This window comes from Lynx canadensis, chromosome E3 (genome assembly GCF_007474595.2).
Source record: "Lynx canadensis isolate LIC74 chromosome E3, mLynCan4.pri.v2, whole genome shotgun sequence".
In the NCBI taxonomy this organism is placed as follows: Eukaryota; Metazoa; Chordata; class Mammalia; order Carnivora; family Felidae; genus Lynx; species Lynx canadensis.
Window position 1 is genome coordinate 13,123,338 of NC_044318.1, and position 22,849 is coordinate 13,146,186.

At 50.4% G+C, this 22,849-nt stretch overlaps 1 protein-coding gene across 1 annotated transcript in view; it reads left to right on the top strand.

The window, feature by feature from the left end:
- ABCC1 (ATP binding cassette subfamily C member 1) overlaps positions 1-22,849 on the top strand; it is a 98,190-nt gene that overhangs the window by 16,058 nt on the left and 59,283 nt on the right. The window contains exons 4-10 of the mRNA XM_030300860.1: positions 2,252-2,313; positions 4,255-4,386; positions 12,428-12,658; positions 13,302-13,479; positions 15,225-15,386; positions 19,800-19,892; positions 21,401-21,604. Coding sequence (XP_030156720.1) covers positions 2,252-2,313; positions 4,255-4,386; positions 12,428-12,658; positions 13,302-13,479; positions 15,225-15,386; positions 19,800-19,892; positions 21,401-21,604 — 1,062 coding nt within the window. The remainder of the gene's footprint in view (positions 1-2,251; positions 2,314-4,254; positions 4,387-12,427; positions 12,659-13,301; positions 13,480-15,224; positions 15,387-19,799; positions 19,893-21,400; positions 21,605-22,849) is intronic.

Genomic DNA, 22,849 nt, shown 5'->3' on the forward strand with positions numbered 1-22,849 from the left:
CCACCCAAGAGAAGTATATTTTAAACAGTAAACCATTGCTACTGCTATGTGGCCTGAAAGCATTAATAATAATTGTTGGATTTCGTCAAGTTTTCCAGTCACCCATTGTGGTTGCAACGTGGCACATCTTCTTAACATTCTGTCCTTCCTTCCTTGTGTGTTAGCTGGACCACTTCTATGCAGAGACACTTCCCCTGTGGGGAAGTTCCTTTAGAAAAGGTGGGAAAATGCTTGTTGTCTGCCCATCTTCTCTTCTCAGAACAACGGCTTGCTTCACTTGTGTCTTTTCACGCATGATGCCAGAGAGTTGCTTTTTTTTCCGTGTCCGTGTGAGATTGTGTATTTAAACATATGTGATGTTTAAATGGATGTTAAACAGATGTCTCAGTCCGTTCTACTTAGGATCCTGATTGTGACTCGCACTGTCCCTTTTTGGGCTAATAGGAGTCACTTCTGGTTGCTTCTCAGGTCTTGGGCGCCTCGGTGGCTCAGTGGGTTAAGCGTCCGACTTCAGCTCAGGTCACGATCTTGCGGTTTGTGCGTTCGAGCCCCACGTTGAGCTCTGAGGTGACATCTCAGAGCCTGGAGCCTGCTTTGGACTGTGTCTCCCTCTCTCTGCCCTTCCCCTGTTTCCGTGCGTGCTCTTTCTCCCTCCCTCCCTCTCTTTCTCTGTCTCTGTGAAATCTAAATAAAACATTAAAATTTTTTTTTAATTTAAAATTTTTTTTTAATTTAAAATTTAAAATTTTTTTTTAATTTAAAATTTAAACTCCACGCGAATTTAGCTTCCTTGGTATCAGGCTTATCTGGTATATTTCCTGCCAAACCCCTTTGCCAAGGAGACTCTGGGAGTTAAAAACAAACAAAAACTTGATGCCCTGGTCCCACCCTCAGCCAGCTTAATCAGAATCTCTGGGAGGTGGGGACCAGGTACAGGTTTTTTTTGTGTGTTTTTTTTTTTAAATTGCTCGCAGCCTGGGTGGATAACCACCAAGGCACAACATGTGTTCTCGCCTGGCTCCCCCGTGCTGTGTCTCTGAAAAAGGGCTAGAGACCTCATCCTTGCGTGGTGAGCGCCCTTCACCAAAGTGTGTATTTCAGAATGCCGACCTCCATGTATCTGCTTGGAATGGAAAGTCGGCCCTTGCTGGTGGTCACGGAGGCTCCATGCTGACATCACTCTCCTGCTCTTTGTATTATTGTTGGATTGTGTCGGTGACTTCCCATTGCCCTTGGGATGAAGACCCAAATCCCTTAGTTGGTCTCCAGTGTAGACTGGTCAGGCCCCTCTTAGTTCCTGGAATAGGGTTATGTTCCCTTCTGCCACGGGGCCTTTGCACACACACCCTTGCTGCCAAGACTACCCTGCCTCTCCCCTTTACTTGTCATCCTCTACTCTTCAGAGCCCAGCTCGGGGATGCCTTCTTTGACCTTCTTCAGAGAGATCAGCCCCCATCCGCTTATCCGCTCTCTTGCCGTGAGCTCACTAAGATACCAGTGACCCCACCGGTAATACTGACCTATCTTCAGGAAACAATCCTCACTGCAGTTGTGGTTGAGTGCCTGCTCACAAGATCCTTTGATTAATGGCTCTTTCCGGACGCTGCTAGGGGCTCGTAGTCTGTTTTCACCACTTGCCTGGCAAGGTCACTCCATCTGTCTGTTCCTCTGTGTCTTTATCTCCAAAGCGAGGATGATGCATTTATCTCCTTGGTAGGCTGGTTCTAAAGATGAGATGAAATCATTTGCATAAAGTACTTGTAACACAGCTCGCTCGCAGAGAAGTTAGCAGGTGTTATTACTACCTCTGTGCACTGTGGGCTTCCTGAGGGCAGGGATTGTGTCTGCTCAGATTTGTGTGCATGGTGCTAGGCATATAGCAGGTGCTCAGAAAATACTTGTTGAATGAATGAGTGAATGAATGACTGGGGTAACTTCGGGGGACCTGGGCAGCACCACAGCCACTGGGTCGCGGTGGGGATTTAAGAGGGGGCAGGGATGTGGCACACTGTACCATCTTTGCACATAGTAGTCATTCAGGAAATATTTCCTGGGTGAAAGTGGGAAGCTGCTGTGTGTTTCTCTGAAGGCCGCCGGGGCTCAGGAGGGAAACCCTTTTGGGGTGCCAGTCCTCGGTGTGAGGGGGGCTGCCGGTCATTTGAGAGGAAGACTGGTCATGAGCACCGGCCTAGATGAGAAGATTAACGGATCATTTCTCTTTTCCTCCCACCCTGTGTTTTCTCTCCGCTAGAACCCCTGCCCGGAATCCAGTGCCTCCTTCCTGTCCAGAGTCACCTTCTGGTGGATCACAGGGTAAGGCCCGGCCGGTGCTCTCCCTCCCTCACCCTTCCCCCGGGTGCGAGCGTGCCTGCCGGGGGCCCGGGTCTCAGGTGCTGACCCTGCACCCACATGCACGGACTCGACTTGTGTGAAACACGAACGGCTTGCTCCTCTGCGCATGGCTTCACCTGGGGCCCTTACAAGCCTTGTGCTCTGAGCTTCCAGATTTGGGTACTTTTTTTTTTTTTTTATGTCAGGTATAATTAGCAACGTTGGCATTGTTTCAGACCCCTTGCTAGCAGAAAAGTAATACCCGTGCTCCGTAGGAAATGTAAGAACACGCATAGATCAACAAGCAGAAAATACCCAAGGCGACCACTGACGGCGGTGTGATGGGCTCCCCTCTTGTCCTTTTTGGGGCACAGTTTTTCCTGCACGTCGTCACCATCTTACCTGGGATTATTTGAATCCTTTTCCCCTCTGATAAGCATGGTTCCTTGTCTTTATAAACTTTTCCCAAATACCTTTTTTTTTTTTTATTAAGTAGCTTTCAAATTACTGTTAAGAAATAGCTTTTTAAAATTTTTTAATGTTTTATTTCTTTATTTACTTACTTACTTTTAAGTTTGTTTCTTTTGAGAGAGACCGAGAGAGCAAGCCAGGGAGGGGCAGAGAGAGGGAGAGACAGAGAATCCCAAGCAGGCTTCGCCCTGTGAGCCCAGAGCCCGACACGGGGCTCAGTCTCACAGACCGCGAGATCATGACCTGAGCCGACCCCAAGAGTCAGAGCATTAATTTGAATGTGGACTGCGGGCTCTGCCATCATCGCTCAAATTTCTGATTTTGGTAACGGTGCTTTGGCTTCTGTGACAGCGTGTGGGTTTCCTTATGGGGATACACGCTGCCACAACCTAGTCCGAAGTGTCTCAGAAAAGAAGTGTGTTTGTGGACGTGTGTGTTTATGGCTAGAGACCCAGAATGGCTCAGCAGATGTGGCGAGATGTAAGGAGCGGTGAAGCAGGCGGAGGGCGGACTGGGATTCTTTGTGCAATTCACGTGATTTTCCTGCGACTTTGGTATTAATTCAAAATAGCAAGTTGCAGTGACAAGTTTACTTTTTATTATGCAAGTGTTCAAACACGTAGAAAGATTAGTCTAATCAGTCTCAATAAACTCATCACCCAGATTTGACAATTATTGATGCTTTGCCACTTGGCCTTAAAAAATACTTTTTTGGGGGGCACCTGGGTGGCTCAGTCGGTTGGGCATCCAGCTTGGCGCAGGTCATGATCTTGTGGTTTGTGAGTGTGAGCCCCGTGTCAGGCTCTGTGCTGACGGCTCAGAGCCTGGAACCTGCTTTGGATTCTGTGTCTCGCTCTCTCTCTGCCCCTCCTGCACTCAGTCTCTGTCTCTCTCTCAAAAATAAATAAATATTAACAAAAATGTTAAAATATATATATGTTTAAAAGAGTTTTTTAAAGGTTATTTTATTTTGAGACAGAGAGAGAGAGAGCTGGGGAGGGGCAGAGGGCGGGGAGAGAGAGAGAGAATCCTAAGCAGGATCCATGCTGATAGTATAGAGCCCCACACAGGGCTTGATCTCACGAACCACAAGATCATGACCGGACCTGAAATAGAGTCACACACTTAATTGACTGAGGCGCCCCCCCCCCCCCCCCGCTGCTGCCCCCAAAATATTTTTTAAGCAAATCAGAGCGATTGTAATGATCTCTACCTTAAATAGTTTGTGTCTCTAAAAAATGAGGCCGTTTTGCCCTGGGCGGCCTCACAGAATTAGCAGTGATCATTTAATGTGCCCGTATGTGCCATACGTATTCCACTCTTGCCAGCTGTGCACCGCCCTCGGCCGCCCTGGCATGGAGAGCGGGCTGGCATGGCAGGTGTCGGCAGCGAGGGTCACCCTCCTCTTCCTCTCCAGACTGTCATCACCTCCCCCTTGTGTTTTGGCCCCAGGTTGATGGTCCGGGGCTACCGCCAGCCCCTGGAGAGCGCTGACCTCTGGTCCCTGAATAAGGAGGACACCTCAGAGCAAGTCGTGCCCGTTTTGGTTAAGAACTGGAAGAAGGAGTGTGCCAAGTCCAGAAGGTAAGTGTGAGCCTCTCTGCGACGACCTGACCACCCCTTTCCTGCCGCCCCTCCCTGACTTCATGGTCCTGGGCAAAAGCTGCTTTACTCCTCCGAGCCAGTTTTTGCTCATCTGCAAAATGGGCAAGGGTTGTACCTGTAGCGAAGGCAGTGTGAGTAGGAAAGAAGAGAAAAATGTGCATCGAGCAGTGATTGGTTCTGTTGGCTCAGCAGGTGTGTGCCCAGCCGCACTCCCCGAGGCCGCCCCACTTTGCCTGCCTCGCTCACAGCATCTGGCCTCCTGGGTGTTCTTGCTGTTCTACGTGTTTTTCCTTCCACACACCACGCCCATCACTTCCGCGGGTGTTCAGCCAGAGAAGCCCCCATCGAGGGTGCTTTTGACTGTGCTGGATTTAAAACTAAAATAGACGTTAGTTTTTCGATCCGAAGGCGCAGGGGACCCCCTGTCCCTGCACCTGCACAGCTTCTGTCATTATCAGTAGCCCCCACCAGGTGTATGGATGAACCTACACCTGACGCGTCATTGTCATCCCCGAGTCTCTAGTTTGCATTATGGTTCATCCATAGCGTCCTCGATTTTCGATGCTCCTCCCACATAAGCTGCATGCCATCGCATGACCTCTTTTCTCGGGTTATTTATTAATTTTTATGTTTATTTTTGAGAGGGAGAGACAGACAGACAGACAGAGTGGGAGGGGGACATAGAGAGACGGAGACAGAATCTGAAGCAGGCTCCAGGCCCTGAGCCATCATTATGGAGCCCAACGCAGGGCCCGAACTCATGAGATCATGACCTGAGCCGAAAGTTGGACGTCCCACCGACGGAGCACCCAGACGCCTCTGTTCTCAGGTTATTTTGGGAATCAGACCAGGGCCTCCCCAGCACATTCTTTAATTTCCTCAACTCTGAGACAAGTCAGTTGTATGATACATCATTACGTCACTTGTCAACAGAAAAGAAAAGTAGCTGTCGTACTAAGGTAGGTCGTTGGCCCTGTGCATCCTGGGTCCAGAGGAGCCGGTTGAGAAGCTGTGAGTGACTTGGGGGCAGCAGCTGGTGGCTGTAGGGGCAGAACAAAAAGCGGCTGTTATCAGTCCTGTGGTTTTTATGCGGTGGGCCTGTCGTTGAGTTGCACTGGCAGACGATGGGGCCAGCCTGGTGTGTTGCATCTGCCTGAAAGCAGCTGGCCCTTCCGGAGGGAAACCCTGGACTTGAGGTCTGGTTCCTCACTCCGTTGCTGGAACACCCAGCGTATAGGTCTTGGGTCAGGCTGGGCTCGTGGGTGGGAATTGGGGATGTTGGTGCCATTGGCCACTGGGACGCCAGCAGAGGACCTTGTGACTCTGAGCTGGTGGCCCGTCCGTGGTGGCCATGGACATGGGAGAAGTTTTCTTAGGGGAGGCATGTTGAGCGTGAGTCTCCGTGGGTGAGCACGGCGAGACGGGAGGTGTTTTCTGCACATCCTGCTCCTGCTGAGTCTGGTGCCCGTGACCCGCGTGAAGGTTCTCAGGCACAGCTTCCCTCGCAAGCCCTGGCCGGTGGCATCCTTCATGGTGAGCAGGTTGCTGGAGACGGCGTGGGAGAGGTTGCCAGGGAGGCTCCGCGGAGAGAGGACCGGGCTTGCACAGGAAGCTCTGTCTACCGCCGGTCTGGCCCTTACTGGATTCGTTCAGCATATGTGATATCTGCTGCTAATGTGTAATTTTTTCAGACCCTCGGGGTTTGGAGAGGCTGTCCCGCAAGTCCCCTCGTGCCCTCCTCCCCTGTTTTGTACTCAGAGGGCTTTCTGACGGTTCAGTGGGATTAGCATCATCCTATCAGCCCTGTCCTAGGCCTGGGTAAATGGCGGGCAGGTGGAACTGCACAAGTTGTCTTTATTTTGTGGGTGCGGCCACAGGCTGGGCGCTCCCATCTTGCCTGGGTGGACGAGGCGAGAGCTGGCGCCTCAGGCTCCATCGTGGGCCACGCCCCAGGGGCGTCCCTGGCTGTCTTCTTACCTTGGCCATTAGGGGATCTCAGCATGGGGGCTCAACGCCCTGGGTCATTGGCAGATGGGTCACTCGCTCTGCTTCCAGAGGCATAAGCCAGACCTGGCACCTGTAACCTCTGTGGAAGTGGTGGGCGATTGGAGAGTCCTGTTCTGAGCTGGAATTTCTTGGTGTGGCCCTTTGTAGCAAGGCCTCTCCATTTCACCAGGGAACAGGATGCAGGTGGGAGGGAGAAATTATAGAGGGGCCCCAGCAGACCCTGTGGGGTGATGGATGTGTTCCCAATCTTGGCTTTGCTGACGGTTTCACAGTTGTATGCATCCCTACATGTCAAAACTGACCAAATTGTATACTCCCGTGTGTGGAGTTTATCATACATCACTTATACTTCAGTAAAGCTAATGTATTAAAAAATCAGAGTGTTTAAAGATTGGGTGGCTCAGTTGGTTGAGCTCCCGATTTCGGCTCAGGTCATGATCTCACGTTTCGTGGGTTTGAGCCACGCATCAGGCTCTGTGTTGACAGCTTGGAGCCTGGAGCCTGCTTCGGATTCTGTGTCTCCCTCTTTCTCTGACCGTGCCCCCCCCCCCCCCCGCCCGCGCCCACATTCTGTCTCTCTCTCTCAAAAGTAAATGTAGAAAAACATTAAAAAAAGATGGGGTTGAGTATTTTGCTGAATTGTCTTTGTTTTATAAAGAAATGCAACAGAAAATACAAAAAAACAAAACAAAGCACCAATATACACATGTTGAAAAGTGGTTCTCAACCTTTCAGACTCACTGCTGCCTTGAGAACAAAAGATTTTCTAACACTGATACAGTTACTTTAAGGTAATATATCAGTAGAAATAACCCACCCACATATCTAACATTTTTTAAGTTAGCAAAATGCTTTTATTAGACTTTGTTTTTTATTTTATTTTTTTAATGTTTATTTTTGAGAGAGAGAGACAGTGTGAGCAGGGGCAGGGGCATAGAGAGAGAGAGAAATAGAACTTGAAGCAGGCTCTAGGCTCTGAGCCGTCAGCACAGAGCTCCACGGGGGTGGAGATCATGACCTGAGCCGAAGTAGGATGCTTAACGGCACTGAGCCACCCAGGCGCCCCTCTCCCTCAACACGAAAGAAAAACTGAAGTACAAGTGATTTGTAGTGAGACGCATGTATTTCAGTGAGTAAATGCTCAGGTGCACGCTGGAAGAACAGAACGGAGAGTCACTGCTTGTCCCGCTGTGGAGGATGCTCTGTGACAGCTGCTGTTCCCTCCACATCTCCAGAACCAGTGTCAGTCACCCTCACAGAAGACGTTTTGCAGAGTGGTGGCCAGCACTTGACAAAGTTCTGCACAAAATGCAATGTTCCCTTAATGTCAACAATAGTTGCGTTCCTGAAAAAATCTGAGGTATATTTAAATTGGCAAACAAAACCCCACAAAACACTACACAATATGGATTTATGTCTAAAAACAGAGTTAGATTCCGGGCTTAGGTCATTTCAGGCAAGCTCTTCAAGCTACACGCATTGCTGTTGGGATCTTTTTTTGGGGGGGTGGCGGGGGACTGAAGTTCTGGCCGTCACAGAAGGTCTGCTTTCTGGCTCCATCATTGACCGAGAATGTGGAATTTGCAAAACAACCCTCTCTTTGAGAACCTCTGGTTTTGAGGAACCGAAAGCATTCAAGAAACAGAAAACTAGAAAAGGGTAGGAGAGTAGGGGAAAGATCTTGAGTCATTTGGATTCGTAAACAACACATTTAAAATCCTGCCTGGGCTACAAGTTTCGAGGGGCTGTGCAGGTGTTTCCCACGCCCATTGTGGTTTCCAGAACTACTGTTCTGTGTAATGTTCCCTCTGAGTGAGTATGTGCGTTAGGTTTGTGAAATCCGTTCCCTGTGGTTGTAGGTAGTCTGCCCTTCTGTGTTCGATTGGGAATTTATTACAGGTCAAACACCATGTTCAGAGTACATCCAGAAAATGTGCAAATTTTAATCGAGCTAAGACTTTTTTTTTTCTTTTACTGTTTATTCTTGAGAGAGAGTGAGCGAGCACGAGCGGGGGGACAGGGAGACCCAGAATCCGAAGCAGCCTCCAGGCTCTGAGTGGTCAGTACAGAGCCCGACATGGGGCTCGAACTCACGAACTGCCAGATCATGGCTTGGTCTGAAGTCCGATGCTTAACTGACTGAGCCACCCAGGAGCCCTGAGCTGAGACTGTTTTAAGTTTGAGATGTGGCCTCTCCTGAAGCCTTGAAGATGAATGACAAAGTCATCTGTAGCTCCTCATTGCTCTTTGGCTGATTCCAGCCGCGGTGAGGCTGCTTGCTCCCTGTCCCGTTCAGATTACCCTGAAGTTCTTGGTGTTCTGGGAAGGGCTGCCAAACCTCATTTCAAATCCTTAGCTCCAGGCCTTGCCCATCCTCTTCTCCCCCTTCTCTCATCCTGCGTGTCTGTGCTTTGACGTCACCTCCGGGAAGCCCCCCGTGATAGCACCCCTCACACAGTCTTGAGAAGTCATGGTTGCTAATCCTTTTTTCTCATGAGGCTCTGTGGGGCTGTCTCCAGCGGTTGGCCCAGAGCCATGTGTTTAGTTCATTAGTGGACCAGTGACTGATGGGCATCTCTGCCTACACTGGAATCCGATCCACAGAGAAAGTCCCTTTTTCTTCTGAGCCTTCAGCCTCTCTACCCCTTTCGGTTCCCCTGCTCCTGGGCAGTTAGTTTTCTCCTGACTCAGACCTTTCCCTTCCAACTTTCCTTTCCCCTCCCAGCCTGAGCTCACAGATGCCCTACTTGCTTCCTCTCCCCTCCTGGAGTGCCCGCTTCCTCTGTGGGCCTCTTTTTTTGCTGGATAGTTTTCTTTCTTGGCTTGGCCTTAGCTGATCGTTCCCACTGTTCTTGACCTCTCCCACCCGGGCCTGAGCTTTCCTCCTTCTCTGCCTGCCTAAGACCTTCTCCCTGACCCTTTGGCACCTGTCTCTTGGCCACCGGAAACAGCCCTGGGTCACCAGCAGCCCACACAGGCCCAGGGTCAGGTCCTGCTTAGGAAGTGGTGCAGAGAATGAATGGAGAGGGCTGAGCCACTCCCTTCCTGTCTGCCTGGCCCTCTTGTCTTCCTTGCCAAGGACGCCTGCGTGTGCTGAAGAAAATTCTGAAACTCCTAGCTGGAATCCCAGCTTTGGGGGCGGTCAGTAAAGGGAGCAGGAAAGACCTTGTGTGGTGACATTGACAACGGGGTTGGTGGAGGGATATACCTCCCCTGCAAAGATGTCCGTGTCCTGATCCCCAAACCCTTACACGGCAAAGGGACTTGGCCTGATAGGATCCCCAGGGTCCTTGTAAAAGGAGGCAGGATGTCAGGGAGAGAGAAAGAGAGGATGGCCTGTAGTTGGATTTGAATTGGAGGAAGGGGCCACAAAACAGAGAAATCTAGGTGGCTTCTGGAAGCTGGAAAAGACCAGGCAACAGATTCTCCCCTAGAGCCTCTAGAAGGAAGGCCACCTTGTGGGCCCCCTTTAGATTTCTGACCCCCTCCCCCCGAACCACGAGGCAATAAATTTGTATTGCGTTAAGCCACGAAGTTTGTGGTAGTTGGTTACAGCAGTTTCACCAGAGTTTAGATTTTATTCTGGGTGCATTGGAAGCTATCAGGGGATGATCTGTTATCACGAAGGTCCCTCTGGCTGCCATGAAGGACTTGTTGTCAGGGAACGAGAGTGGGAGGAAATGAGCGAGCGGGGAGGAGGCCCGGGGGGTGGTCGCTTGCATGGGCCAGAGGCCGTGCACATGGAAAGGGTGGATGGATGTCAGCACACATCCCAGGAGGGAGATGGACAGGACCCGCGCCTGGTCAACCCAGGAGCATGGAGGAGATTCCCATGTTTCTGGCCCTTTCCTGGGGGTTGGGGAGCGGGGAGCCAGCCAGGGCGGGTTGGAGGGCTGTGGTCTCCAGCAGAAAGCAGCAGGTGGTATAAATGGTCAGATGTGGCATAGATGTGACAAATGCGAGTCCTCTGCAGTTGAGCGCTGTTCAGTGTCCTCCCGCCATGGAAGGAGTTAGCAAATCACAAAAGTTGGGTTGGGTGAGGATGCGCTGTGTATTTCGGGGTGGAGCCCACATCGGGCCATTGGAATGTGTTGCCTTGACTGTAATTTGGGAGATGGGAGCTGGGGTGTGTGTCTCTCACTGCGTAACGTATTCCCCCGTGCGTAGCAGCTGAAGATGAGAGCCAGCGTTTACGATCTCACACGGCTTCTCTGGGTTAAGGATCCAGTCGTGGGCTAGCAGGCTGGTCCCGGCCCAGCATCTCTGGAGGGTGTGCTCGGCAGGTCAGCTGGGGCCACATCATCTGAAGGCTTGACTGGGGCTGTAGGCCCTGCTTTTAGTTTGCGTGTGGCTGGCAAGTCAGCGCTGGCTCTTTGCAGCCTCTCACCATGGGATCTTCCCCCATTTCCTCCTCCTGTGGTACTTGGCTTTGCCCAGAGTGAACAATGCAAGAGAGGGCAAGACGGAAGCCACTGTGTTTGCCATGACCTGATCTCGGAAGTGGCCCACACTCTACTGTTTCTGCTCTGTCCTCTTCCGAGTAGGAGGGGACTCCACCGGGGTGAATGTGAGGGTTCCAGTTTCTCACATGGTTGCAGACACTCGGCATTATGTGACTTTCTGATGATCCACCGAGTGGACGTGAAGTAATATCTTTACTGTGGTTTTGGTTTGTGTTACCCGGATGACTAATGACATCAAGCAGCAATTCATGGTCATTTGCGTATCTTCTTTGTCTTTTTTGAAATTGGGTTTTTTTTTTTTTCCTTATTGTGTAGTAAGAGTTCTTTACATGCTCTGGTTACAAGTCCTTTATCAGATATTCCCTTTGCAAGTATTTTCTCTCATTCTGTGGGTTGTCTCTTCACTTTCCTAATTGTGTCTTTTGAAGCACAACGTGTTTTTGAATGCTTTATTTGAGAGGGAGAGAGAGAGAGTGCGTGCGCACGCGAGCGAGCATGCACGAGTGCGGGAGGGGCAGAGGAAGAGGGAGAGAAAGAATTGTAAGCAGGCTCCGTGCCCATTGTGGAGCTCGATTTCACGGCCCAGAGAGCATGACCCGAGCCCAAACCAAGAGTCAGACGCTCAACCAACCGAAACACCCAGGCACCCCCAACGTGTTTAATTTTGACCACATCTAGTTTATCTTTTCTTTCTTTTGCTTCTGCGTTTTGTGTCATTTTTCAGAATCCATTGCCAAATACAAGGTCATGAAGATTTTCACACGTTTCCTTCTAAGAATTTTTATAGTCGTAGCTCTGTGTTTAGGTCTTTTTGACCCATTTCGAGTTGATTTTTGTATGTGGAATGAACTAAGGGTCCACCTTCCTTCTTTTGAGTGGCTGTCTGGTTTCTCCGTGCCACCGGTTGAAACGATTATTCTTTTTCCGTTGAACAGTCTTGACACTGTGGATACCCTAAATCAGTCAGGTTTATTTCTGGTTCCACTAATAATGTGTGTGTCTGTGGCTCTGTGTGTGTGTGTGTGTGTGTGTGTGTGTGTTTATGCCTATCTTGATTAAGTTTTGAAATCGGGAGGTGTGCATTCTCCAATTTTGATTTCCTTTTTAAAGATTGTTTTGGCTGTCCTCGGTCCCTCAAGTTTTTATATGAATTTTAGAATCTGCTTGTCAGTTAACTTGGATTCTGATTAGAGATTGCATAGAATCTGTACATCACGGTGGGGCTGGCACTTTTCAGTGCCTTTCACGTATATGAACACACTGAATTTTCCCAACAGCCCTGTGGGGTAGACTCGTCCCTGTGTCCCCATTTAGCAGATGAGGAAACTAAGGCCTAAAATGGTGAAGCCACTTGACCTCGAAGTCACAGAGCTGGCTGGCCAGGAGCCTGCGTCTGTACTCCTAACCAGCATGTTCGACCTCCTTTCTGCCGTGACTGGTTTTCTTTGGCTGGGCCCCCCTGAGGGGGTGGGGTGCCCTGGCCCTCCCCCCGGCTGGCCGGCCCGGTTTGAGGAAGACCCCAGAACCGCTCCACGCTCCTTGTGTTCCAGGCAGCAGGCGAAGATCGCGTACTCCTCCAAGGATCCCGCCAAGCCGAAAGGGAGCTCCCAGGTGGACGTGAACGAGGAGGCCGAGGTTTTGATTGTCAAGTCCCCTCAGAAGGGCCGGGAGCCGTCTCTGTTCAAGGTGTTATACAAGACCTTCGGGCCCTACTTCCTCATGAGCTTCTTATTCAAGGCCCTCCATGACATGATGATGTTTGCCGGCCCGGAGATCTTAAAGTAAGACCCCTTCCCTGCCCGCTGCATGAGTCTTTGTGTCCTTGACCTTTCACTTACGGTACCCTAACCTCAGCCTTGGGGTCACGTGGCCTGGCCCCGTGGGCTTGAAGCCAAGCCTCTCTGCCCTGACCCGCTTTGCCTCATGCTTTGCTCGAACACCATCCAAACTGAGGCCGCTTTGGTTGCAAGGAACAGAAACGTACCAGGCTTTCCTGAAGCCAAAAGAGGCAAGAGAGAGGATTATCTGTGGAAAGCAAGGACAAGAGAATGAGCCAGATCGTGTCGCACTGCAGCCTGAAAGCAGAAAGTCAGAGAGGAGCTCCCTTCTCTGCTCTCTCTGTTTACCTGTCTCTTTCTGTCTCTTTGGGGCCACATGTCCCTTCTCTCCGCTTTGCTAACGCCGCCTCTCACAGTCTCTGTTTGGTCACCTCTGGGTGACTGTCTGGTGGTGAGACTGGAGGCGCGGGGCGCGCCGTCGGGAGCAGGTTCAGGCCACCCGTGCAGCCCCGTCACCGCCCCGGGTCTGTTTTCCCGAGCGTAACACTAAGGAATAGCGCCCACCCCACCTGGCCCGGACACGGTCGAGATGCTGAAGTCCCTGCCACGTGCATCACGGTCACGGCATTCTTCCCTCGCCCGGCAGATTGCTCATCAACTTCGTGAACGATACGAAGGCCCCGGACTGGCAGGGCTACTTTTACACGGCGCTGCTGTTTGTCAGCGCCTGCCTCCAGACCCTGGTGCTGCACCAGTATTTCCACATCTGCTTCGTCAGCGGCATGAGGATCAAGACGGCCGTCATCGGGGCCGTCTACCGGAAGGTGGGTGAGCCCAGGCCTGGCGCACGGGCCCGGCCGTGGCCCCAGACCCTGCGGGGGGGGGGGGGGGGGGGGGAGGGGGCTTGGCCGGGTCGCCCCCCTCCCCCGCCCCTCCCGGGACCACCGTGGGGATGCCGAGCCCGGCTTCTGGAGCGGCAGCGTGAGGGTGGCCCCCGTGACCGCACGTGGCGGGGACTGACCCATCAGGCGCGAGACCTTAGCAAAGCTGATTTCAGCCGTGGGTGTGGGGCATCTGCTTGGGGCCGTGTCGGCCACGGGCAGCTGGATTTCTTGTTATTTTTCAAATTTTTTAAGTTTACTTACTTATTTTGAGAGAGACCAAAGCAATGTGGGCAGGGGAGGGGCAGAGAGAGAGAAGCTGGAGCAGGCCCCGCACTGTCAGCACAGAGCCTGACGCGGAGCTTGAACTCACAAAACAGTGAGGTTGTGACCTGAGCCGAAACCCAGGGTCGGACGCTTAACCGACTGAGCCACCTAGGCGCCTGGGTAGCTGAATTTCTTAGGTGGCACCTGACGTGGGAAAATCCGGGTTCACATCCTGTCTCTGCTGTTGATACTCTGGGCTGCTTCTAACTCTCCATTTGCACTGAATAGGACGTCTTTTCCCTCAATAGTGGAATACATAGTATTTGTACACAGCCAGCTGGTTTTGTTTTTGTTTTTTAATTAATTTATTGTGAGAGAGAGAGCGAGACAGCGCGCGCAAGTTGGGGAAGGACAGAGAAGAGAGAGAGAATTCCAAGCAGGCTGTGCGGTGTCAGCACAGAGCCTGATGCGGGGCTCAAACCCAGGAACTCTGAGATCATGAGCCGAGCTGATCTTGGATGCTTAACCGACAGAGCCACCCAGGCGCCCCTGTACATCCAGCTTTAAAGGAATTTCTTGGTTCCTTCATTTCTTAGCTTCTGGGGCAAAGACACTGCTTGAGCAGGGTTGACAAGAGACTGCCTAGGAGATAGTCAGGAACCGTGGACTGGTCATTGGTTCTCAGCCCTGTCTGTAAGTTAGCCTCCCCTGGAGACCTTCCAAAACCCCGGTCCTCAGGCTACACCACCGACAAACAAAATCAGGATTTCTGATTTTGGGTGGGACCTGGGCACCAATGTTTTTTAAACTCCCCAGGTAATAGTGTGAAACCATGTTTGAGAACCAGGATAATCTTATCCTTCCAGGAGATGTTTGGAAAATGTATGGAGACAATTTTGGTTCTCTTAACTGGGAGTGGGGCCATCTAGGGGATGTGGTGAACACCCCACAATGCACAGGTTGGTCCCACAGAGAAATACCCACCTTTAAAGTCAGTAAAGCCAAAGTTGAGAAGCCCTGACCTTGACCTTGCTCCTTGAGTGTTCTCTGCAGACGAACGGCATCTGCATCATCTGGGAGCTTGTAAGACATGCATAGCCCCAGGTTCCATCGCCGTCCTACCAAATCTGAAACCACACTGTAAGTAACTTCGCGGGTGATGTGTGTGCACCCTGAAGTGTGTGAGGCCCTGGTTGAGGCCATCTCTGGGGTCCTTTCCATGTTGAAGAAGTCAGGGCGAGGCAGTGAATGTCATTGGTAACAGCGGGAGCTTTGCGATGGGACAGACGAGGCAGCGAGGGAGGAGAAAAGAGAGTGGGCTTTCCACTCTTGAGCTGTCTTCTTCCTTCGCAGGGCCTGGAGGGAGAGTCCCGGGCCGTCTCCTGCCTCACTCACCTCTTCCTCTCTCCTTTGTCCTGCAGGCCTTGGTGATCACCAATTCAGCCAGAAGGTCTTCCACGGTCGGGGAGATCGTCAACCTCATGTCCGTGGATGCCCAGAGGTTCATGGACCTGGCCACATACATCAACATGATCTGGTCAGCCCCTCTGCAGGTCGTCCTTGCCCTCTACCTCCTGTGGCTGGTGTGTGTTTGACGTCATTCGCGTGGTGCAGAGGGAGGGATCGCCACATGCGGGCGGCGGGGGGTGAGGGAGTGGGTGTTCGTAAGCAGAACCTCTGTATTCCTTGCCGTCATTCACGTTTTACTTTCTGGCCTGTTAGACAATTGCTGGATATCTTATCCCTTCCCTTGGTCCCTGGGTTTATGCCCTTTTTTTTGGTGGCATGACAGTTGTTTGCGTTTGTCTTTTTTTGACAGTGCATGTAATTAGTAACCTCACAACATACACACCATATGTCTCCTACTGTATCCTCCTAAACACTAACCACATTCCCTTTATTCACTAGTCCTAATCTGTGTTGGTCAAGATTCTCTGAGTTGCAAGGAAGAGAAATGGATTTTAAAACAATCTAGGCAAATAAAGGGAATTTTGTGGGTGCATGCAACTGCAGAGTACAGAGTATGGCTTCAGGCATGGATGGATCCAGGAGTTCAAGCAGTGCCATGAGGACTCAGTCTCACCCTTCTCTTCATTTCTTGGCCCTATTTCCCTTTGAGTTGACTTTGTTCTCAATGGATTTCCCTCAATGGCTTCTATCCCTTTAGGTTTATATCCTCTTTACTGAGAATGGTGTCCAAGAAAAGAGAATATTGCATTCCTCCTTGCCTCAGCCAGAGTTTCATGGAGCACTTAAGTTGATGAGATGCTCGTAGCCTAACCCCTGCCTTATTCTTTGTCACCTCTGAGCCTTTTCTTCTGCCAGGAATTCCTTTCCCTCTTTCTTTGCTAAGGATGAAGTGCTACCCATCGTTTAAGGCTGTGGCAACTGCCACATCCACTAATTCCTTTTTTCTTTAAATTTTTTTAATGTTTATTTTATTTTTGAGAGAGAGAAAGAGAGTGAGCAGGGGAGGGGCAGAGAGAGAGGGAGACACAGAATCTGAAGCAGGCTCGCAGCTGTCAGCACAGAGCCCGACATGGGGCTTGAACTCAAGAACCATGAGATGGTGACCTGAGTTGAAGTTAGCGCTTTACCGACTGAGCCACCCAGGCACCCCACCACTAATTCCTTTTCGTTCTCAATGAGACAAATTTCTTCCTTTTTTTTTTTTTAATTTTTTTTTTTTAATGTTTATTTATTTTTGAGACAGAGAGACAGAGCATGAACACGGGAGGGGCAGAGAGAGAGGGAGACACAGAATCTGAAGCAGGCTCCCAGCTGTCAGCACAGAGCCCAACATGGGGCTTGAACTCAAGAACCACGAGATGGTGACCTGAGTTGAAGTTAGCGCTTTACCGACTGAGCCACCCAGACACTCCACCACTAATTCCTTTTCGTTCTCAATGAGACTAATTTCTTCCTTTTTTTTTTTTTTTAAATTTTTTTTTTTTTTCAACGTTTATTTATTTTTGGGACAGGGAGAGACAGAGCATGAACGGGGGAGGGGCAGAGAGAGAGGGAGACACAGAATCGGAAACAGGCTCCAGGCTCTGAGCCATCAGCCCAGAGCCTGACGCGGGGCTCGAACTCACGGACCGCGAGATCGTGACCTGGCTGAAGTCGGACGCTTAACCGACTGCGCCACCCAGGCGCCCCTTCTTCCTTTTTTTAAACCCACTAACTTTAGTATAGGAGTTCCTGTGATGTTACATTCTGGAATAGTCTTTTGCTGCTCAGTGTACCAGCCCCTCCTCTCCTGATAAATGTGTCGGTTCCTCACGGGCTCGGTGTCCTTCTTTTTGTCTTATTTTTTTTTTTTTTTAATTTTTTTTTTTCAACGTTTATTTATTTTTGGGACAGAGAGAGACAGAGCATGAACGGGGGAGGGGCAGAGAGAGAGGGAGACACAGAATCGGAAACAGGCTCCAGGCTCCGAGCCATCAGCCCAGAGCCTGACGCGGGGCTCGAACTCACGGACCGCGAGATTGTGACCTGGCCGAAGTCGGACGCTTAACCGACTGCGCCACCCAGGCGCCCCTTGTCTTATTTTTTATTTCCCACGACTGCAGTCCCACAGGGCCCTGGTGCCTAATAGGTGCACAGTGACTTATCTGTTGATATGACTATAGTTTACATTTCTTTGGTCTGTTTATGGAGCAGATGAGGGATTATAAATTGTTTCTGGTAATGAAGCTTAGAAGTAAATACCAGAATCTAAATGTCTTTTTGGGCCTACATCTTGGGGTATCCACCTCCCCAGAAAGCACAGCCCTGGGTGAGATATTTCTGGAGCACATCTTTTAGAATTGGCCTTCAGGGCTGATGTATAAAGCATGAGGAAAATGGTTTTGTTTCAGATGAGGGTTGCTGAATGTGCTATTGACATTTGGGGTCAGATCATTTTTTCTTGTTGGGGGACTAGCCTGTGGACTGCAGGATCGTCGAGCAGAGTCCCTGGCCTCTTTGCACAAAATACCAGCAACACAAATCTCTCTCCGCACCCCCACCCCCACCCCCACGCCGCTTGGGACCCAGGTGTCTCCAGACATGGCCTCATGTGTCCTGGGAAAAATTCTTCCCTGGTTGGGAGTTACTAGTTTAGATAGAAAATAGGATTTCTCGGGGCTCCTGGGTGGCTCAGTCGGTTGAGCGTCTGACTTTGGCTCAGGTCCTGGTCTCACAGTTCGTGAGTTCGAGCCCCAAGTCAGGCTCTGTGCTGACAGCTCGGAGCCTGGAGCCTGCTTCAAATCATGTCTCCCTCTCTCTCTGTCCCTCCCCTGCTCCCTCTCTGTGTCTTTTTCTCTCAAAAACAAAAAGACATTAAAAAAGAAAGAAAGAAAATAGGATTTCTGTTTGACCATCACAAACACTGTATAGGATAGCGATGCTGGAGTGAGCTCAGGAGTCAGACTGCTTGGGTTCAAACCTTGCCTCTTCCATCGTCAGCTTTGTGACCTTGTTACTTGATGTCACTCCTTTGGAAATTGGTGATGGTAATGGTACCTCTCATCACAGGGATGTTGGGACCAAGGAATGAATCAAAGCAGGTGATGTTCAGAGAACAGTGCATGGTATATAGATCTGCCCAGTGTCTTTCCATTACTGTTTGCTGTCAGAGTTCATTCTGAATGCTTTAGGTGGGTGGTAGAAATCACCTTCATTCTCAAAGGTGGATTAATCGTCCCTGGACGGAGATACGTCACAAACCGTCTGGAGCAACAGCAGCATTTTTGGGGAGACGAGGACTGTTGTCCCTGAGGGTGATTACCTGGAAGAGACTAACGCTCCTGGTTTTCCAAATGCCGAATGGGGGAAAAAAAATCACATCACCCTCTGGCTCCATCTGTGTGTAGCTGCTAAGTACATGTGCACTGGGCCAGTTTCTCAAGCTGTTTCTTTTTAGGTGTAGAAGGTACAAGATGTAGATCTGTGGCTTATCCTGACCTCTTAATCTGGCTGTCGATCCCTTATCTGCAATTGTGATAACAGAACAAGTCTGCCGCCTCTTATCTACAAATCCCCAAATCCAGAAGCTCTGAAAGTTTTCCTTAATTCATTTGGTGCCAAAACCTTACTTGAACTGATGTGAAGTACTTGTGATCTTGATGATTTCTCTCAGTGTGAATACTCTGGTTTTGATGCTGGAAAAATCACTGTATTTGATTAGGGAGGGCACTGCCAGGGCCCCAGTGGGCGCGTAGGGACACGCGGTGTCAGCGGTCCCCAAGACCCCGCCAGGCTGACGAGTAGCTAGGAAGACTCATGGCCCTGATTTGTACAGCAGGATGGGCAGAGGGTAAAGGCACAGGGGGCAGAGTCTGGGGGAAGCAGGTACCAGACTTCCAAGAGTCCTCTCCCATCAGAGTTACACAGGATGCACTCAGTTCCCCAGCAGCAAGTTCTGACAACGTGTGAAATGTTACCAGCCAGGGAAGCTTGATAGAGACCCGACGCCCAGGGTTTTTATCGGGGGCTGGTCACATAGGCAGACTCTGCCTGGCACAAACTTGCAGACTCTCAGAAGGCAAAGCGGGGGGGGGGGGGGGGGTGTCCGTAAACCATATTGTTTGTACAGAGTTGAGGCCCGGTGAGCCCCTCTTACCAGTCCTGAGAATGGTGGTAACCCTCCCCAGATCCAAGCTCCCAGATCCCAGCCAGGGGCCAAATTTGTAAAGCAGGCCTTTAAACAAGATAAAGTGCCGGGCTGGCTGTGTTAACTCTCTTCTGCTTAACGTCTCGATACCTTCCTAAAGTTCCAATTTGCGAAGCTCCTCTGGACCCCAGGGTTTCAGATAAGGGACCTGCATGCTCTTAAAGGGGTTGTGGGACCCCAAGAGATGCTCAGGAATAAATCTGCAAGTTCCTAACAGCCCGTCACGGGGTAAAAGTGACACAGTTGTCCTGAATGCCCTGGGCCAGGTCTGCGGAGTCCCTGTGGAGGGGCTCAGCTGGAAAGCCCTGTGTTGAAGGCCTGTGTTCTCTTCCGTCCTTAGAATCTGGGCCCCTCCGTCCTGGCCGGAGTGGCTGTGATGATCTTCATGGTTCCCGTCAACGCCGTGATGGCCATGAAAACCAAGACCTACCAGGTAGGGTGTCTGCCTCCATAGGGCCCCACGCGGAGGCCCTTGCTGGACGCCTTTCCATTTGGATTTTAGCCGAGTTCCTTCTGCCCAGGCCCAGGGGTTCTCAGCCTCACATCCCTGCTGGGATCCCCCGAGGAGTTCTCGCAAATGCTGATGCCTGGGCTCTTTTTCCGGGATTCTGATTCACCTAATATGGATAAGGCCTGGGCATCAGTTCTTGAAGCTTCCAGAGTGATGACAACGGACAGCCAAGGTTGAGAACTCCCAAAATAGTTAGGCCTCACAGGCCAGTGACGAAAATCACATCCGTGGGCCTCCGAGAATTCCTTATTTCCCACGGAATTTAGTCATTTATGTGTTTTATGTGCATTTTCAAGAGTGGAATAAAAACTAACCTTGACTCCCCGCCGCCCATTACCTTATGCTAGCCCTTCCACTGTTTTCAGAAATGCTTTTTAACTTTTAAAACATCCAAGTAACAACAGCGCATGCCTTTTCCTTATAAAAGATGTTCAGTGGATACACAGTGTGTAGATTAAAAGGGAATGCCCCCTTCCCTGCTCCCTCAGTCCCAGTGAACACACCAAAGCAAAGCCTTCTAGAACTTTACATGTATTTATAGAGAGATCTCATTATCTAGTTGGGTCTGCTGTGTTTTTTGTGTGTGTGTTTTGTGCTGTTACCATCATATATGTTTATACACCGACCCATCTGGCCAGCACGGTTTTAGCATTTGTCACCGCGTCTCAGGGATCTTTCTGTGGCGTAGTGTGGGGCCTGACTTCATTCTCTTGAGCTGGTGCGAGATGGTCCGAAACAGAGGGGTCGAGGTTTTTGTCTCTCATCCCCTATTGATGGCTATTTATGATGTGCCTGTGGGATTTCAGCTGAGAGCGCTTGGCCACACCGATGACACAGTAGGAGAGATGCATCCCAGGACCTGGGTCCTGTTGGAAAGAGGCCTCAGCAGGTGCGGGTGGGAATAGGTTAAACAGTGAAGAGGCTCTGTCCCTACGGCCCTCCCTTGAAACCACTTCAGTCACTGGCTTCTGCTTCACGTGACAAAAAAAAGAAGCGTCCTCATCTGTGACCCAGGAGTGACCACGGCACTCGTGATAGGTTCTTGAGAGCCTTCAATGACTAGGTGCATGTCAGATGCATCTGGAAAATGCCAGATGGTATTAGCAGCATTTAACAGTGGTATGGCCCAGGAAAGAAGCTAAAAAAATGGAGCAGAAAATAAGTCCAGCATCATTATCTGTCTTGTGTTTGGATTAGCAGAGTAGGACCCCTGCCTTTCTTCTTCCCTGGACACCTGCTTTGCAAATCCAAATCTAATTGGTATCTCTACGTCCAGCGGAAGGGATCCGAAGCAGTTTTTTCTCTGGTGTAAAAGAGAGTAGCATTCATAAGGATTGCAGGGTCGATTCCCCACCCTTCTGGGATGGCCTGGGGCCAGGGCCAGAAGTGAGCCCTTTGCTGTGGTGTTGATTGCTCCTGTCTCTCCAAAGGTGGCCCACATGAAGAGCAAAGACAATCGGATTAAGCTGATGAATGAGATTCTCAACGGGATCAAAGTGCTAAAGCTGTACGCGTGGGAACTGGCCTTCAAAGACAAGGTGCTGGCCATCAGGCAGGAGGAGCTGAAGGTGCTGAAGAAATCGGCCTACCTGGCAGCCGTGGGGACCTTCACCTGGGTCTGCACACCTTTCCTGGTGAGTGAGGCCAACCTGATCCCAGCCCCCCTCGCTTTATGTTTTGTTCTGTTTGCAAACCTACATATTTTTAAAAGGTCATGAGTTGGCAGGGCCCTCTCCTCCCACTCCCTTCACGAAGTGCTCCCTCCCCACAAATTTATGTTATTCAACAGCACTCAGTAGCTTCCAGCCCAGGGACACTCCAAAGTAGCCAGTTCAGGAACTGCTTGCTGGGCTCACGAGATAAGAAATTTGTGCCACAATGTCAGTCAGGCTCCCTGCTTCCTTCCCTGAGAGCGTCTTCCTACGAAAGCAGACCAGCTGAACCCAGCGGTGTTCTTGGTGCCACATTTGGGCTACATTCCAGTGTCAGCTTCTGATCTCTTGCCGGCTGGTCACAAACCGTGGAGGTGGCAGAGCCAGACGCACTGCACAATGTCCCTGTTTACTGTCTGTCTCCACTAGAATGTCAGCTCCGGGAAGGCAGGGACTGTGTCTTCTCTGTTTATTGCTACACCCTCAGTGTATACAGTAGTGCATAGCAGGTGCTCAACACATACTGGTCATTCACTGTAAAAACAACAACAGGTGAAACGATTCAGAAAGTCCGAAGATGAAAATATATTGTCTTCCCTTCCGTCTGTCCCTTTCCTCCAAAGCGACAGTTTCATGTATCTTTTTAGAAAAGAAATATTTGTGGATGTAGTTGGTAAAAAAAAAAATACTTTTCATATATTCAAATAGAGTCATACATACTTAGTGTTCTATACCTCTTTTGTACTTTGAGATATGACCATTTCGTGCATTCACATCTGCTTCATCTGTTTGTTTATTTATTTTGGAAGAGAGAGCGCACATGAACAGGGGAGGAGCAGAGTGGGAGGGAGGGAGGGGGTGGGAATCCCAAGCAGGCTCTACACTGTCAGCACAGAGCCTGATGCAGGGCTTAAACTGATGTACTGTGCGTGCGATCGTGACCTGAGCTGAAATCGAGAGTCGGACGCGTAACCGACGGAGCCACCCAGGCGCCCTGCTTCATCTGTTGTAATGAAGCGTGGATGTTCAGTGCATGAATGTGCCAGAGTGGACTTAAGCGATCTCTTATTGCTGACTTTGTAGGATAGTCCCTGTTCTTTGCTATTATGATCTGTGTTGCATTGAATGTTCCGATATGCAAGTCTTGAATCCTTTAATGGGTCTTTCCCTGGCTGGCCAACTTCGAAAGTTTAAAGACAAAGTTTCTACCCCTAGACCACGAGACCG